This window comes from Buteo buteo, chromosome 4 (assembly GCF_964188355.1).
Source record: "Buteo buteo chromosome 4, bButBut1.hap1.1, whole genome shotgun sequence".
In the NCBI taxonomy this organism is placed as follows: Eukaryota; Metazoa; Chordata; class Aves; order Accipitriformes; family Accipitridae; genus Buteo; species Buteo buteo.
The window spans coordinates 53,095,945-53,113,691 of record NC_134174.1 but is presented as its reverse complement, the minus strand read 5'-3'; the positions used below and the strand labels follow the sequence as shown (position 1 = coordinate 53,113,691).

At 35.9% G+C, this 17,747-nt stretch overlaps 1 protein-coding gene across 1 annotated transcript in view; it reads left to right on the top strand.

Moving 5' to 3' along the window:
• The window catches only part of LOC142030257 (adhesion G protein-coupled receptor A3-like), a 289,857-nt gene that overhangs the window by 229,491 nt on the left and 42,619 nt on the right, over window positions 1–17,747 (top strand). Inside the window, exons 13-16 of the mRNA XM_075026136.1 lie at window positions 5,726–5,933; window positions 6,871–7,079; window positions 16,394–16,521; window positions 17,463–17,586. Coding sequence (XP_074882237.1) covers window positions 5,726–5,933; window positions 6,871–7,079; window positions 16,394–16,521; window positions 17,463–17,586 — 669 coding nt within the window. The remainder of the gene's footprint in view (window positions 1–5,725; window positions 5,934–6,870; window positions 7,080–16,393; window positions 16,522–17,462; window positions 17,587–17,747) is intronic.

Sequence of the window (17,747 nt, the reverse complement as noted above, 5' to 3'; positions counted from 1 at the left end):
ACTATAGATCTGAAGAACTATTTTGTTTCACTTATCACTGTTGGGGTTTTTTCCTTTTTGTAGGCTTTCTGATTATACTCATTGTCCCTTTTGATCTGCTTATCCATTCTTGATCTTGTAAGTCCTGTTAACTTTTATCAGTGAATTTCCTGAGTTTGCTAAGTTTTCAAATTTGAAATACAAAATGCTAATGTGGAGATTACTTTTATTTTTTACTTTTATTAGGAAAACTTGCTTGGTATCCTCCCATTTAAAAAAAAACAAAATCAATCCCATATCTTTTAGGACCTGTCAAATTGTTTGTCATTGAGTATGTGTCTTGTATAATTGTACTTCTTCAAACAGGCATTGTTCCCATTCTTTTTACAGAACCTTTTTTTGGCATTTTCCCAGATAGTCTGAATTTTTTGGGTTGTTTGTTAATATTTTTCATACCAGAAAAATAGATCAGTACTCATGTACATTCTACCTAAAGCCTCATAGCACTGGGCCAAGTGTGTATCCTTATCTCATATATCATGTGCTGAGATAATTCCAAAGGAGTGTTATTTAAATATCTACCAGGAGAGACAGCTGAAAAAACAATTTTGCACTTTTTTGTTATGTTAACCACCAAACCTTTAACATAAACTCCAAACTCAAATCTTCAGTTGCTTCTAAGGAATTGCTGACTTGTTTGAGGGACTAAATAAAATCTATTATATATGTATAAATAATTTATTTGCTTCATTTTATTATGATGACCACACTGTTAACTCAGTCAGTACATATTTAGTAATATAGGTTATTACCTGTAGAGCTTAGTTTCTACTTTTTGTTTACTGCTACTGTAACTTTATAAAGCTTGTTCCTATTTTGGCAATACCCTTGTATGTTTAATAACATAATATATGGCCTCTTGCATCTGAATCTATAAAACACCTCATCAGATTCTTCAAAATCTGGAAGCAGTGGAGCTGCTTTCTCAGTTCTCTGCCAGGCGTTCAGGTGATTTCATTTACTCCTTTTTTTTTTTCTTCCTTCAGTTTTCTTCTGACCTGCTGTTAAGGTGCTGGTTTTTAAGTTAAGGAAATTGCCGACTGGAAAAATATACCTTATGACTGTTCAGAGGACTCAAAATTGGATGCTTTCCTCTGAAATATACTTTACCTCAAAAGAAATACTGTGCTTGAACTCAAAATCAATCTAATATCAAAGCATATGCAAGGAAGAGCTACTGAAAATAATTTGATTTATTGCATTCCACAGTGGTTACAAAGTATCTTCCTTGATAATGATTGTCTGATAATGAGTATGGTCTCTCAATATTATGCTAAATTTTAGACAAGTAGAACAAGATAATAGGGAAGCAATGTTGAAAATGGGAGCAGGTCTCTTAAAAAATTGTGAAAGTAGAAGAGCCAATGTATCACAAAGGCACCTAAGGCAAAAGGCTGTCTTTCCTAAACACTTAAAAACTCCTTGTAAATGCTAGCATTGATTATAAGGAATGGACTGCTGACCAGAATAAAATTGCCTGGGGAAAAACTTCACTTTAAATCTTTCATTTTTCCCTTAAAACATTTTTAATAAGGGTCTCACATGCATGAGTTGCAAAAATGTCAAGAGGCCATAGCTCTCAATATCCTGAGGACCATACCCTCTTTAGAATGAGATTTTCCATTCAATTTTGAAACTTTTGGGATCCAGTTGGATTTATTTGTCCTGTTTCTTTTCCTCGGATATTTTGAAAAATTCCACACACAAAAAAATTAGCTCTGAAATGGAAACAAAAAATGAAACTTCAAAAGTACTTACAAAACTGTACTTTCCAAATTACGATTCAGAGTGTGTAAAACAACCTTTCATTTGGCTTTTTGGAAAGTTTCCCAGGTTCCAAGAAGTCTTAGGAGCCAGGAGTCCTAGGAGCCCACCCGGAAAATCCTCAGAGCTGGTTTACAGCTGATAAGCCCTCTTTCCCTGGCTGCAGGTCATACAGCCGATTTTTGAATATCTGGGCAGATGACATGGATGATAACTGGGAGGTTTTGAAATTTGCATGGTTTCTATCACATTTATGCACAAATGGGTGGATGTCTGTGGATAGCTTTCATTTTAAAACACTGGCATTTTCCAGCAGAAAAATAGAAAAATCTACAGTATGTTCAGGATTTCCTCTTTCGAATCAATGCCAGTACAATCCAGTTAATAGGACTAAAAGTGAAATGGAGTCATGAAGGGATTATTGACATTCTGTTTTGAACACTCTCACAGAATGTCTAAATCCTGACTAGTAAATTGCTGACACAGGCTCTAAGCTTTTCCAGGGAAAATACAAGATGCTGGTGCTGACCTGTGTCATTGCAAACCTGCAGCTCCTATGCAGGATACTTGATGGTGGTTTTGGCTCTAGTGCTCTTTCTCCCCTCTTAGAGGTAGAACAGCTTCCTGAGGTGCTGCCACTAGCACGCTTGGAAATGTCAGTTCCTATGTGATGCGGTGATATGCTGTCCAAATAAAATTTAAAAAATTAGATGATTTATGTGGATTTTGAAACATCTGAAGCACAGTCATTCACTCAAAATTTACTGTCATTGGTTTTAGTAATAATCTGTTCCCATATTGTGCTTCATCTCTGGACTCTGGAGCACCTTACAGAGCAAAAGCAATACCATCAATTTTATTTCACCAAGTGAGAGGGAAACTGAGGCAAGAGTGGGGAACCGATTTAATTGTTACCACACGTAAGATTAGCAGAACCCAAGACTGAGCCTCCAGTCAGGCTTCATCCATCCTCTACCACAATAACAGAGATTTCCTGAGTGCTCAGATCATCCCTCTCCTGTAAATAATGACTAATGTTATTGAAAAGAAGATTCTCACATATCTTAGATGTAAAAATTGTTCACAAATATTTATTCATATTTTTAAACAGCATTCTGAATGTGTGGGCACTCTCAATGTGTGCATTTTTCATTAATGTCCTAGCACAGGAGCTTGTTGGCAGGCATATTGCTGTAGCAGACAGTTTGATGTTTAATTTTGAGGAATTTCTACATAAAGTAAATATTTGATGTGCAGCAAGTAGTTTGACTTTATGTGTACATTTGTCCAGTCAAGGAACAGTCCTGTCCCTTTGCCCTTCGCTCCACCAGACTGCCTGCACTCAAAAGAAATTGTTTGAAATAATATGTATACATAGGGCAGTATTCACAATTAAATTGCATCCCTGGAAGTGACTGTAGACATTATTCAGCAAAGATTATTAAATAGTTAATGTTATGGGTATTCATATTCTTGGTACATTTTGAGGAGACAAATAGGGAAAAACACTCTCCTGAAGTCTAAGAAGGAAATAATTCTCTGTAAACGTGTCTTTTTGTCATAAGTAATTTGATGTTGCTGCATATGTGAGATTTGCTCAGTCAGCCCGAGGAGTGCGACCAGTCCACACTAAATCCATTTGTAGCCCGTGTACAGCTTTCCTTCACTGCATTTGACTTTGCCCCTGTGAGGTGAAGCTGTAGTCTGTGGGTAAGACTTGGGGCACCGTGATCGGGTTCCTTTCTTTTATGCTACATAGTGAAGAGTCTCTCTGTGGGCAGAGACAGGGTGATGGTGAGGAAGTGAGGGGTAGGCATCACCTTGGTCTTTCCCCTGCTGTGCGACCTGTCACCGGACCTGCACGCCAGCTCTCTGTGCTTCGGATGTGTGCGGCCTCTTGTCTGCACCTCCGCAGACTCACAGCCATGCTCTGTCTACACTGTTACTTTTTCCCATTGGTATCAGTAAGTCCCAATGGAGGAGAAATTAGAGAACCACAATGAGTTAGACAATTTCCCCTCTTAGAGAAAGTGCTATAAACTTGTTGTTTTCTCTGGCTTGTGTAGGGCTGCTTCTGTCAAGTCATAGCACCTTGTTGCTTATCTCAGTGCCTTTAGCTGTTGGTTTCATTATCATAAGCTTATTCAGATGCTTCTAGCTTTCTCTTTTTGTGTATAAGAAGTAATTAGTGTAATTTAATGTCATTGCTGTTGCTTTTTCCAGGACAGAATAATACTAAAAATCCAATATAACTATAAAGTTAATCACACTGTAACTTCTCTTATACTTCAGTACATCTCCACATAAGTCCTCAACAGTGATCTGGGGTTTGACGAATCACATTTCTAAAAATTTCTGTACATACTTATTGATAACAATTTTGTGGCCAAAATGGTATCATCAGAGGTTCAACATACACAGATACTTTGGGATATCATAGAGTAAAATACATCTTTTTCAGAAGCGTGAGATAAAGCCAATTATGACAGCTTTAGTGAATTAGGCAGTGGAAAAATCTAAGGACGAATACTTGATGTTTAGCTTAGTTAATTCCAATTAAAGCCTTCATAGTAATTTTAAAATCTAATGTAGAAATGTCCTGTTGTTATTTGCTCTGTTTTTCCTGAGTATTTTTAATAAGTGGCATCACCTAGATTGAATACTTATTTTAAAAAGGAAATTTTGGTGGTTTTATTGTTAAAATCGCAAAGCCTTTCAAAAATATACATGGTAACAAAGACAAAAACATACAGAATCCTTTATCTGTTTATTTAAGCATCCTAGTGACATCACAGACTACTCATGCTTTTCTCCCATATTTATCATGAGGTCACTGATCTCTGTTTTACCTCTTATCTCCCATATGTATATTTCTCCCAGCACATGGACACATATTAATATCATGTTTGTTTACATGATTGTGAAGATTATTGTTTTACTTCTCAAAGAGGTAGAGCACATGTGCTATGAGTAAACTATGTGATAATCTATGTAAATTATGTGCACAGAAGCTATACTTTGCCCTTGGGGGAAATGCAAATTAGAACATTTTGTATTTTGTTTGTTTTTAAATACATATACTTTTCACTTGAAGGCTCAGGACATACTCCCTGTTTATTTTCCCATTGCTCATCATTTGTTTTTTCTTTTAAATATCTCAGTCTTTAATGATTAGGTTGCTACTTTGGCAGGAAAAAAATGCTTGATGAGTGAGGTCCTCAGAACATAAAGTTCAGTGTATTTTATAGCTCTGCTGTAAGGGAATTATCTGCTTGTAAAAGGGTGTATAACACACTTACAACTCAAAGCCATTATAGTGATCTGACAGTCTTCATTCATTTTCTCCTTGTACCGTCTTGTTTTCTTGTTTTACATTAGTGCTTGTAATATTTTTTTAATCCTGCATTACTAAACCACAGAGTTAACTGATTTTCCTTATATGAAGCAAGAAAAACATATTCATAAAATGCGTTGTTTACTGCACTTGCAGTTCTCTGCTGATGTAATTTTTTGTATTAATAAAATTATTTTTATACTCTTTAAGTACCCTTTTGGAGAAATGTTTTAATGTAAGTTGTCTGATTCTGTTTTAAGTGAAGGAGAAAACCTGGTAGAGGTTGTCTCTTTAAATCAGATCTGCAGTGTTGATGGACCCTCTAGCAGGCACGGTAAGAACCATTCTCACCTCTGCAGCAGGGAGCTTGACCATATAGGCTCTCACATTCAATCAAAACGTTTTCCCTTTTAATATGCACTGTACCAATCCTATTCCCATGGTTACAGCTCGTGCTTCTTTGGTTGCTTCCAGTCTGTTGGAAAAGGAAGGCAGCATACATTTCTTGTACAGGAGTTTAAAACATCATGAAAGCAACCCTGTTGTGATTTGCATTTTAAATGTTTCTTTTTTTTTCTCATTGTACAGAATGCTGTAGCAGTAGCTTCAGTTCATTTGCCACAGTCTGTCTTCTCTCAGTCTTCAGCCTGGCAATCTGTTGATAACTCCACTTGCAAGCTACAGTTTATTGTCTTTCGGAATGGAAAACTCTTTCCTAGCACAGGAAACTCATCAAATCTTGCAGATGATGGGAAACGTAGGACGGTTGCCACACCAGCTGTTTTTGCTAAAATAGGTGAGGAGTTGTTATGCATTATTTCCTTTAATCTAAAAGCTACAGTATACTTGATTATGTAGAGAATAGAGGAGTAGAGTATACAGTGTGCTGAGAGGCTGGAAGCAGTCTTTTTCTTTAGTACAAATGTTTGCAATTGTTCCTATCGGCATTATTTTATTCAAATTATCCTGCAAATAAAGAAATGCACTGGCTGTATGACTAGAATGCAAATTTTGGAGTACTGTTTGTTGACAATGTTGTTACAGATGCTTGTTTCTTAAAGCACGGTTCTATAGGAAAGAACCTTGGTTTACTCTTTACAATGAAAATTGCAATGTTAACGTCCTAGACACTGATAAAATTAAGGCTTTTGGAGTGGGAGTAGTGCCCTGTTGCATGTATCAATACTCACCAGTATACTTTCTGATACGATGGATGTAAAACAGGTGTTGTTAAAGGCTTTTGTCTAAATGTGATATATTGTATGTGCTAGTGAGTCATTATTTTGATTAATTATTCACCCAGGCAATTTTACTAATTTTATTTGATACTGAACAGTGCTCTCATTTCTATTAACATTTTTTAAATGTTTAAATGTGACTTTGAAAGTGCAGAATTGACTCAGGTATTAATCATACCATGAAACTGAGCCGTTATGCAGTTACATGGGCAATAGTGCAACACTGGTCCTAACTGAAGAATCTGAAACAATAAAAAATCTGCTTTGTGAAGGATGATTAGATCATTCGGACACTTTATGGGATTGAAATGTTCAGATTTATTTATACTATTGCAAACTTTTCTGAATGTGAGCACTACCTTTGATTTTGACCATTAAGAGTATATGTCTATTGCTTTTTTCCCCATAGTTTAGTGTATCTGATATTTTTACACAGCATTCATCAGTAAAGGGTTTTCCACTCCATCGCTCTGATTCAGTTTGTTGCTTTTGCAGATGGGTGCAGTTTTGGAAACCTCACCAGCCCTCTTACTATAGGGTTGAGGCACTTTGCACGGGGTATAGACCCCATTGCAGCCTTCTGGGATTTTGACCTTCTAGATGGACATGGAGGCTGGTGGGGAGAAGGGTGCCACATAATTAGTTCTGCAGGCAATATTACCACCATTCAGAGTACACACTTCAGTAACTTTGCAGTGCTAATGGTAAGTATATGACTTAGCAAATATACCTATATTTTTTTTCTCTCTCTCTCTTTTGCCATACATATATGTTCTTTTTATGTGCATCTGTATCATTCTTACTTGTCAGTAACTGACCTTCTGGTTTCTATAATGTTTAGGATAAGACAGTCTTAAAGTAAGTTATTTAACTGCTAGTAAGTGAATAAACCTGGTGGTCAGTTTTAATATCCAGAGACAGGCCTAATCAGAAATGACATTAAATTCAGTCTTACAAATGAAAGTTCCATCAAGGAACAATTAGTATGTAATGGTTATAAATTATAGGACAGGGTTTAAAAATGTATACTCCTGTGTGCTTTTACATCAGCACATCTCAGAGGCTGGTCTGCTTTTGTTCCTGCCCTGCACTGTGTTGATCATACTAATTAGTTGCAGGCATACCGCAATGTTGAATCATTTAATAAATGGAGAGGAATAACATCTTCTGCTCTTTTAAGTAAGGACAGTACTGCCCTTGTTGATTCTGTAGGAGTTTTAGTTTGTATACTAATGCTGATAGCCTTCTTATGAAATTGCTGTTCGTGAAGAAAAATATTTCTGTGCAGTGCTAACATATCAGCCTGCTTTGGTCTGTTCTCCGTCACACTTACAGTTCCCATTGCAGTTATTTAACTATCCTGCTTAGCAGAAAGTTACCTTCATGAAAGCACAAATATTATGCAGGCAGCAATGACCTGTTATTGTTCAGGGAATAAAGGAAAGCAAATAAAAAATGAGAGATTTCTAACATATATAGATGAGAAAATGTTTGCACCATTAAAAATATTTATTATAAACCATTTGTAAAAAGATTAGCCAGATGTGTACTATTAATACCAGATTGATCCTGAATGGTGGTGCATGATTGCACTGTAGATGCTGCTTGTGTACATTACAGAAATGTTTATAGTTGAGTAAATAATGTATTGTGTGTATGTGTAAGGGACAGCAAACATAGGCGACAGGAATTGCGAGGACGTGTGCAGAGAATACCAATCTGCTGCTGTCAGATGGAGCCCAGATGGCAGCCAATCATAGCACAAGGCTGTGGCACCCACGAGTTAAATGCAGATATTATCGTCCACTTCGTAAGAACTGATTTCCCTCAGAGTTACGTGAAAATTTTTCACCCAGTCCAGAATTGTTCAGAATTTAAGAGCTGTTCCTAAGATTTGATGACATCAAATATACCAGATTTTCTACAGTTTCTATGAGTTCCCTTTTTTCCCCCAGCCGCTTGTTTCCCTGAATGTGAAGCATAATTTTGCTTTCAGGATATTCTTCCAAATTCATTAAAGAAAGCACCTGTTGACTTTGCAGGTGCCACACCCAAAATGGCTTCCTCCTCCTTCAACTGCTTGGGTTCAGCCTATTCTTCTTAAACTTTGAGTAGTTACTAAATGTTAACTAATTGCTTGCACACAACCAACTCCATGGTTTCATTTTATTTGCAAAAATTGTATACTGACACGAGGGCTTTTTGATGAATTTTTAGTTTGTAAAGCCAAATGCACATTTATATCTGATAAGACGTAGCAGATTGGTTTTTCTACACCATAAAGGCAACTGAGGCACATTTTACTGCAGCTTTTGCATCTGGTAAGTAATTCAGGTTTAGGTCTTGGGTTTGTTTTGTTATGGTAATTCAACTTTGCTTTTTTTCCTGTGTGCATCTTCCATTTTTATCTGTGCAAGAAAGAAAATAGAATTTTAGGCTCACCATTGCTTTGCAATTGATATGGTAGCAAACAATGTGATAGGTTCCTTAGCTCATGTTTCAGTCACTTTTAAGAAAGAAGATGCCTGACCTTAAGTCTTTTTAATACATATATATCTATACACACACAGAGATATGTTTTCAAACAGTGTCTTTCTAAACAGCTATTGGAAAACTTTTGTAGCTTCATTATGTGCAACCATTTTCATTCAAGTGTTATTTCTTAATCAGTCTTTTGTGGCATAAAGTCAGGGATTGTTTTATTTGATAGAGACTATGCTTTTCTGGACAGTTCAATTCTCATACCAGAAATGAAAAATATTTCATAGTTCTGCTTAGCTATTAATTTATAATATGAACAATATAAAGTGCCTATGTGTATCTTCTTAATTCACACCTGAGTGCCTAATATATTTTAAAATACTAACAAAGTGACAGCAAATTCAAAATAGCTAGTGTATGGTATGTAGCCAATGAAATTAGCTACAATATCAGCATACATTTTATTAATCTATAATTCTCTAATCTATTAAACCATAAAAATTCATAATTGATTATTATGTTTTGGGGTAATAGCAGAAAACTGAAGTAGCATCTGTAAACTGAAGAGCAGCAATAAAGCAACAGTGATGAAGGTTTACATTACCATCACAGTAATGTATGTCCTGCTGTGGAACAAGATGAAATAGAAGCCTCAGTTAATACAAATGTCCATTTTATAGCTAGTACGGCACATATTCTGATTTGTCATCTTTTTAAATAGTAAGACAAAGTTCCCTGAACTGCTTTTATAAAAATTGTTTCTGCCTAGGTACTGTAAAAGGGTTAAAATAAAGGTTTTGTAGAGTCCTTTTTTAGAAAGGCAGCAATCAAGGATTTATCAGCTATGATTGATAATTAATAAGCATGAGCATACTTCAAGTGAGAGGATTCATGTAGAGCCATTTGATTTCTCTCTGTGACAGTTCTTCCAGTGATGTCAGTGACAGAGAGATTACAGTTTGGAGTCTGGCTTGGAAAGGAGGTACAAGCTCCTTCTCTTACACGCTCTCACGCTTTCACTCTGCTATAGGTTGGGCCAGTGCATGGAAGTAAAATAGTAGTGTCAGACATAATACAGCATTATCTTTTTCTAGTCAACTTTTGGATGGTGTGTCCTAGGGGTGAGACTAAAAACCTATGAACTAAGCTCCCGAGTTATATTCCTGCCTTTCCCTTCATACACTGCGTGTTTAGACCAGTCCCCTCTTTTGTCTTTTCTTCTGTTATCTGTAGGAGGAAAAGAGACAGTCACGCTCTAGTTTCTTTTGGAAGTGGCCAAAGCCCTCTAGGGTCTTGAACTATGAACCTCTGCAATATATTTTCTGTTTTAGAGTAAAATTATGAACTTATATATTCTGAAGCTTTGTTATGTCTAATTATTTGTTGTATAAATACTATGTAGTTGTTCTCTTTTGTGAACTGAGCTATATATCAATATTATAATTTTTCAGGACAATGTTTGTGTATGTTATGACCAATCTAGTGCTCTGTAGCCATGGTGTATCTGAGTAAAAACTCTTCAGGAGATAACAAAAATATCCAACAGCAGCACTGAATTTCAAAATGTGCTAAAAATGTTTGGCCATACATTGTCCTTTGCTCTTCCTTTCATTTTTCTTAGAACAGAATGGCAATTCAGTAGTGATGGATATTACTGTAATTGTATACAGCATTTCCTTTTCCCCCTCAGACGGCTTTGTCAATAGTAATTTCCTCAAATCTGCCGAATAAACACTACTAAAATTCTTAAATCTAAGTATGCTACTTCTCAATTAACATAAAATGGATTAATAAATATTGTTAGCATTTTTAATTGTAATCCTGAAGATAGATTAAATGAACATATATCATAACCAACTCCTTTCCTGGTTTGTCACAATGTATTGCATTATTCCAAACAACATAGGTGGGGTTTTGTTGGATTATTTTTTTTCTTTGTGAGTGTAAGGAGTCATTTGCAAAAGTAGCGTACATTCAGTGGATAGCTATTTGAGATAATTAGGGCTGAGGAGACTGAGCTGACAAAAACAGAGCAAATTTGAAACTATCCTGGAAGCAAACCTTGGAAAACTGTGTGAATGAGAAATTGAGGAAAGGCAAGATGCTAGGAACGGGTCATGCTAAGAGTTACAGGATTTTTCTCCTGTTGTTTTACAAGCATTCCCTGAATCTTTTAAGTATTTCCAAATTGGTAGGATGACAGTACCACAAAAGCTACATTTTCAATATTTTCAGTGTGACTTGAGACAACTGCAGAATTTCTTAGGCCTGTTCATGAAGTTCACTTCTGAAAACAGTCTTCTAAATGTCTGTGTTTCAGGTCTTCTCCAAATTAAACAGCCTGTCTAAGCCTTTTGAGAAATTAATTAATGAGTCAGGGAAGTATTACAGAGATGTGATTTAGAAGGTTGACATAGTTACAGTATTTGACATTTTCCCCATAGAGAACACAACGTTTTCTCGTAATAGGCTGTGGAAACGTGGTTCAGGACTTTAAAAAAATCAGACTGCTAATAAAGAGAGGTTTAAGAATGAACTTTTCAAAATTTTTTTGTGTTTAAACACCTGATTTTACACCTACAAAATAGACTTTAGCAGAGTTTAAGCACCAAAGACTATGAAAGTGATCCAGAAAGTTTACGTGCTATCTGCAAAATTAACATTTGTTGTAGTGGGAACTGCAAAATTCCCTGGAATTAGATTCCTCTGCACATGCGTAGATGCTTCCCAGTGTCAAGAGCTCAATTTCTAAGCTCTGCTGTCATTCAGAGGCCTGGCAAGGAGGCACATACTCTTCACCTAAGTCCACAGCTGGCAAGTACTGCTCACCTAAACAGAGAATGCTTAGCCCATATGGACAGTATTGAGTCCAGCTTCCCAGAAAAGGTTGCTTTTTTCAGAATATTCCTGAATGTGCCAATCTTTTGCATAAAGCCTTGGAATTAGAGTACTCATAAGAGCAAGATCTGGCTTGTAGTCCTTTCTCCCTGGATTACATCTACTTTTTATTAAATTATACTTAATAACATGTATTATTTGTTCTGTAAAATGTATAAACTGGCTTGGTACTGGGGTCAAAACTCCAGGCTTGTCTTCCTCAAAATGCACTAACTTTATAACAAATCAAACCTCTGGCTCAAGCTCACTTTTTGTATTTGCTCTTGCTTTTTACTGGCTTAGTGGATCTTGCATTCTTTGTAGTGCAGCTTCAACCAAAGGGTAAAGGGGATCCAGACTATAAAGGAGCTCAGTAAAATGGACCAACTCTTGGAGACAGGAGATGTAAGTTAATGACCTAGAATCTAGGTCTTGACCCATCTTATTGTCTTGGTGGCCTCTACTGGGCTTCTTCCAATTCATCAATGTCTTTCTTGTACTGAAGTGCCCCAAACTGGACACGCTAGTCGAGATTTGGTCTCACAAGTGGTCAATAGAAGGGAATAATCACTTCCCTCAGACTGCTGCCTGCACTCTTGCTAATATGGCCCAATATGTTATTCACCTTATGTGCCACAAGGGCACACTGCCTTGCTTTCCATTTAGTGTCCACCAGGGCCCTCTGATCCTTTTCTGCAAAGGTTTTTCCCAGTCATTTGCAGTCAGGATTACTCTGTCCCAGAGACAGGAAACTTTTTACTTCTCTTCATTGAACTTCATGAGGTTCCAGTAAGCCCATTCCTCCAGCCTGTTGAAATCTGGCCAAATAGCTCCAGTCAATGTGCATTGCAGTGTTTTTGGCTCTCCATAGAGACCCATCTCTATGGGTAATTTCCATGTTCTGGTGCTCCTAAACATCCTAATATTTGGCACTCTAAATACAAATAGGAACCTAAATCTTGCCATAACTGATTGTTCAAATGCACTTGTGTTTCCAAGTCTCTGTGGTGTTTGGGTATTACTTCCTCGGGGAACACAGTTTCAGATGTCCTGCTTTAAACACAGAAACCAGTTAGACTATACTTTCTAACATCATACTATTACAAGCAATATATTAAAAATAAATGTTTTATTTGCCAATATAAGTAGATGGATTACAAAAATTTACAACACAAACTAGCTTGTTTTTAGCAGCTGTGATTTTGTGAAAGTACCAGATATTTAGTATTAGTTCACTGTAACTTCCCCTCAGCTTTCTCAGCATCTGCTATTAAATGTCTCAGGGCTGCCTTTGGTATGTAAATCATCTATACCTCTTTATACTTTCATATTGAGTTTTAACTGATCAGTATAGATGTTTCTGTTTCAGTCGATTTTTGGAATGAAGTCTCAAGTAAAATGGTCCCATTTCCACTCCGATGTTTTTATAATTCTGATTGTTGGATGAAAGAGCTGATAAAAAGTCTTTTCTATTCACCAATTTCCATCACTAATTTCTATTTTGCCTTATGTACTATGGTGTCATTTACAGCTGAAAGAAGCTGGTTTCACACCTTCTTAGAAGGGTGAATGAATGACAAATTCTCATTAGACAACATTTTACTGGTCTTGTAGTTGTAGACAGCAGTTTGTAATGGTCAAAGGCTTGTGTGTATTCATTTTCCTGTAAATAATTCCTGCCATTTTCCAATATCATCATCATTTGAATCCCCTCTAGGAAATAAAATCAAACCCACCCTTTTAAAATGTACCATACAATTATGCTGCTTTGCGTACAGCATTAAAAAAGTAACTTTGTTTTCTGCATGCTGTCTTCCCCAGAGGATCAGTCAGGGGAGGTTGACAGATCAATAAGGTTTAATTATCATCAAAAAGCAGACAAGATAGATTTATTATATATCTATAATGAAATCGGTTTTCAATATACAAAACTCTTAAAAAGGATAATCTGCATTGGCAATAATGCATTATGATACTCAAAAGTTTTACCACTTATTTACTGTACAAGATTAGAAAAGAGATAATAATAAAAAAGTGATTTTTTTTATAATGGAATTCGCTTTAAGATGCTGATTGCTCTTGATTCTTCTGCAGGCAAAATGGCTGTATTCCTGTAGGACATATGGCATTTGCTTTTATACTGATGTTCAAACATAGTGATTGGTTGATTCTTGCACTCACACTATTAAAAGCTAGTTCTTTAGTACACTGAATGATGCTACCTTAAGTAAAATCACTTTCATTTGTTGCTACATAATTGTGTAGCTTCACTGTGTTTCCTTTTTCACAACTTTGTTAACTTTTCAGAGGGTTTTGGGGGTTGGTGTTTTTTGTTTGTTTGTTTTCAGAAATATCCAAGATACTTATTTCTTTAAATAACTACACTGTTACTACTATGTTAGTTATAGTAACAGTATTCTTAATGCACAGAAATGAAGCAAGTGTGTACATAAAATTATGACAAAGTGTACCATTGGTATACCAAAATATGATTATATCAGTAAGAGCTAGAAGTAAATATGTTATCATTTTCAGCAGAGTATTTCTATTTAAATTGTCCAGGGTTTACATTACTACGCTAGTAATATGAGCCAAAATTGTACTGAACATTTCTGCTAAATAATAGTCTACCTCAAGAAATTCACTCTGTAAAAGAATTAATGGGGAGATGATGCAAATAAGGGCATGGGAGAAAAAATGGTCAAAAAAAGGGTGTTTAAGTGGAGTGGCAGTGGCAGTTCTGAGCCAATAGACTTTTAAAGAATTATTTGAAATTTGTGAATTCAGTATATCCTGAACGTATATTCAGGCACACTGAAAAAAAAAAAACAAAATCAAGAGAGGGCATCAGGAGCATAGGTCTGTCACATTAAAAAGCTGCCACATCAAAAGATAGAGTTCTTTTCCTCTTCTATTCCACTCATGGTTAAGAGAAGAGTAGCAAGAGATGTTAGGAGACAGCATAACAGTACCTCTGTGACAAATGACTCCACCTCTGATTTTGAGTCTTGGTGAACTGGGCAGGGCTGAGAGAAGACATGTGTGGGACAAGTGGTGACTGAGCAGATTTAACTGAGGTACACATGCAAGCTGAGGAAGTACTTGAAGAGAAATTGGATGTGATGACAAATATTTGCCATCATTGTTCATACGTTATTTGTTCATTTTGATGGTCTTTTTTATATATGTTGTAAGCTGCGCTGTTCTAGAACTGACATTAATATGCATCTGGAGAAACTGGTACAGTCAAACTTAGGAAATTTAAAGCTAGTATGAAGAAAAATAATGACTACTAGGGCATCTGTTGCTTGTAAGGACCTTTCTGGAAGGTAAACGGGCAGTACGTTTCCCCCTGATTTAATAATTGCATAAACTCATGAACATTAGCTGGACAAGTTCATACACATAAATAATGGTGCTGGAAATCAGCTCTCTGCATGCAAATGCAATTAAAATATGTATTAACATTACAGTCCCAGTCTCCAAAGGGGAGATTTCACCTCAGGAAAATAATGTATTGAATCTTCTTCTAGGGGAACCTAAAACTGACAAATAAGAAAAAAGTCTTTTAAATGTATGCCAGTAGTTTCAGTGTTAAAGTTTGCTGGATTTTCATATTCACTACTTTTTCAGGTTTTAGCTTTTTCTGTGGTGGGATGTATATTCAGTTTTGTGTGTTAATGCCACTGCACATGGAAACTGGCATGTAGACGACACTTTATTTGCAGTTGGGTGATAGTTTATGTGTGTAATTCGTAGTACTTGTTTGCAGAAATGTAGTGCCACAAACAGATGTGGCTTAATGTATTACAGTGAACCTCTAATGTTTGGTTTAATTAATTCAGATAGTCTGAAGACGTACTGTTTTCTGTAATGGGCTCCTTTTTCTGTCCATCAATCACACCTGCAGATTTAGCTCTCCTATTATTTCTTACATGGGAGATCCAGTAATTTAGAATGGGAATTTGATATGGTTAATTTTACAAAGTTATTAATAGTTTTTCATTATGTTTTTTGTGAAGAACTGTGTCAGTAGGCACTAGCAGGTCCAAAAGGAATGCATGGATCTTTACTCTCCTGTTAATAAAGCTGTCAAGCTGCTTTTGAATTGATATAGGTAGTAGAGTATTTGCAACTAAGTGTAAAGGTCAATGGGTCAGAGGAGGTGTATCAACTGGGAATTATATTTGAATATAGGAGTGAGTCAGTCGATATTTTGGGTGTATTCTCATGGCTTTTGTTTCTTTGAGTGGTTCTTCTGCAGCCATGCATATGCCATTTAGAGACCTTTATGGTAATTTGATATTTTGTACTTAATATCCTAGTAAAATACACACATAAAGTTCATGTTATCAGAAGGAACAGATATTGCTAATGCCTGGAAAATGTAATATTCTGTGTATTTTTTCAGACCTTTTTTTTAACGAGGATATGTCTGCTTGTACAAAAAGGTTAATTTCTGTCTTGCAAAGTGTATGCAGATGAGGAAAGAGCAGTCTGATGTTATTGTAAATTTATGAACTCTACCTACATAAAAAGTTCATCATCTTATTTTCCTGCTCTTGAAAGGGAACAGCTAGAAATGACAAGACATATTGAAATGAAGTCTCAGAGTTTCACACATGCCTAACAATGTTAAATCATTTTGCTTTCTCCATAGGATTTTAAGACAGTGCTGTCTTTCCCCCAGTACCCAGGGGAGTTTCTGCACCCTGTGGTATATGCATGTACTGCAGTTATGTTGTTGTGCCTGTTTGCTTCCATTATCACCTACATTGTCCATCACAGGTAAGAATTCAATTTTAAGCACTTGTGTGAAATGGTCAGCATTATACTGAGGTACTTCAATTTTTCTAACCTGCACTGAAAAGATAAATTAAAATGATCTGAATTACTGTTGGATAGTAATATCAGCAATGTGATTTACACCAGAGAAATCAAAAAAAGTTTGTCAGCCTTTCTCAAGCTGTTCCCAAGCTGTATCTTTGCTGAGTTGTATGTCTAAATGGTCTACACACTGTTCCTAAGATTTCTAACTTGACAATTCAATATAAAACCATGAGCACTATCAAATTGCTTTCTGGCAAATTCCAATTGAGCAGCACTTTGGAGAGCAATACACTGGTGGTATTGGCTTCTAAGATCAAATTTGGCTGAAAGACTGGTAACTATCATTGGATAAAAGAAACTTTCTTTGACTTCTAAATCTTCTTGGGTTTAGAAAACTTGTGTTTTCCTTTGTATGAAAGATTTATATAAATGCCATTTTAACTACCTACTTCTCTTAAAGACCATTAGCAATTTAAAAGACTAGGAATGTATTGTACTGTAGAAGCTGCTAAATATTAATTAAGTGAACTAATGCAATGACTTCTGATCTTCAGCTTCCATTTAATTCTTTAGAGATGTCTTGTTCAAGTTCTGCATATCTGAAGCTATGCAATAAGCCTTTTGCTTTTATTACTCTACTTTAAATGCTTAATTTGATGGAGGAAACTTTAAGTCAGTAGACCCTTGTCAGTAGACTCTTTATGTTTTTTACCATTGATTTTACCTTTTTATCATTGATTTCAATGTTGTATAAATCAGACTCTGTCCTTTAGGTAGATTGCTAAGTAGGTGTTCAAGAATAAAAGAATTTAATTCTCTCATATTAAGCATTTTTTCCAAATCATAATTTTCATAATAGATATGTTGGGTTTTAATTTTAAAATGCATTTTTTCAACAGCACAATCCGAATAAGCAGAAAAGGATGGCACATGCTTCTCAACTTTTGTTTCCATACTGCTCTTACATTTGCTGTTTTTGCCGGTGGCATCAATCGCATTAAATACCCAATTATATGTCAAGCTGTAAGTATCTGCCTTAGTAATTCTTACTAATAGAATGAAAACCTGAAACTGTATCTTTTAACATAATATTGATAGTTCTGTCTTTTCCAATATTGTTCCTGGATCTTAAGTTCTTCAGAGTAAGTCATCTTTATAAGCATGTCTTTTCAAGGCCAGCACTG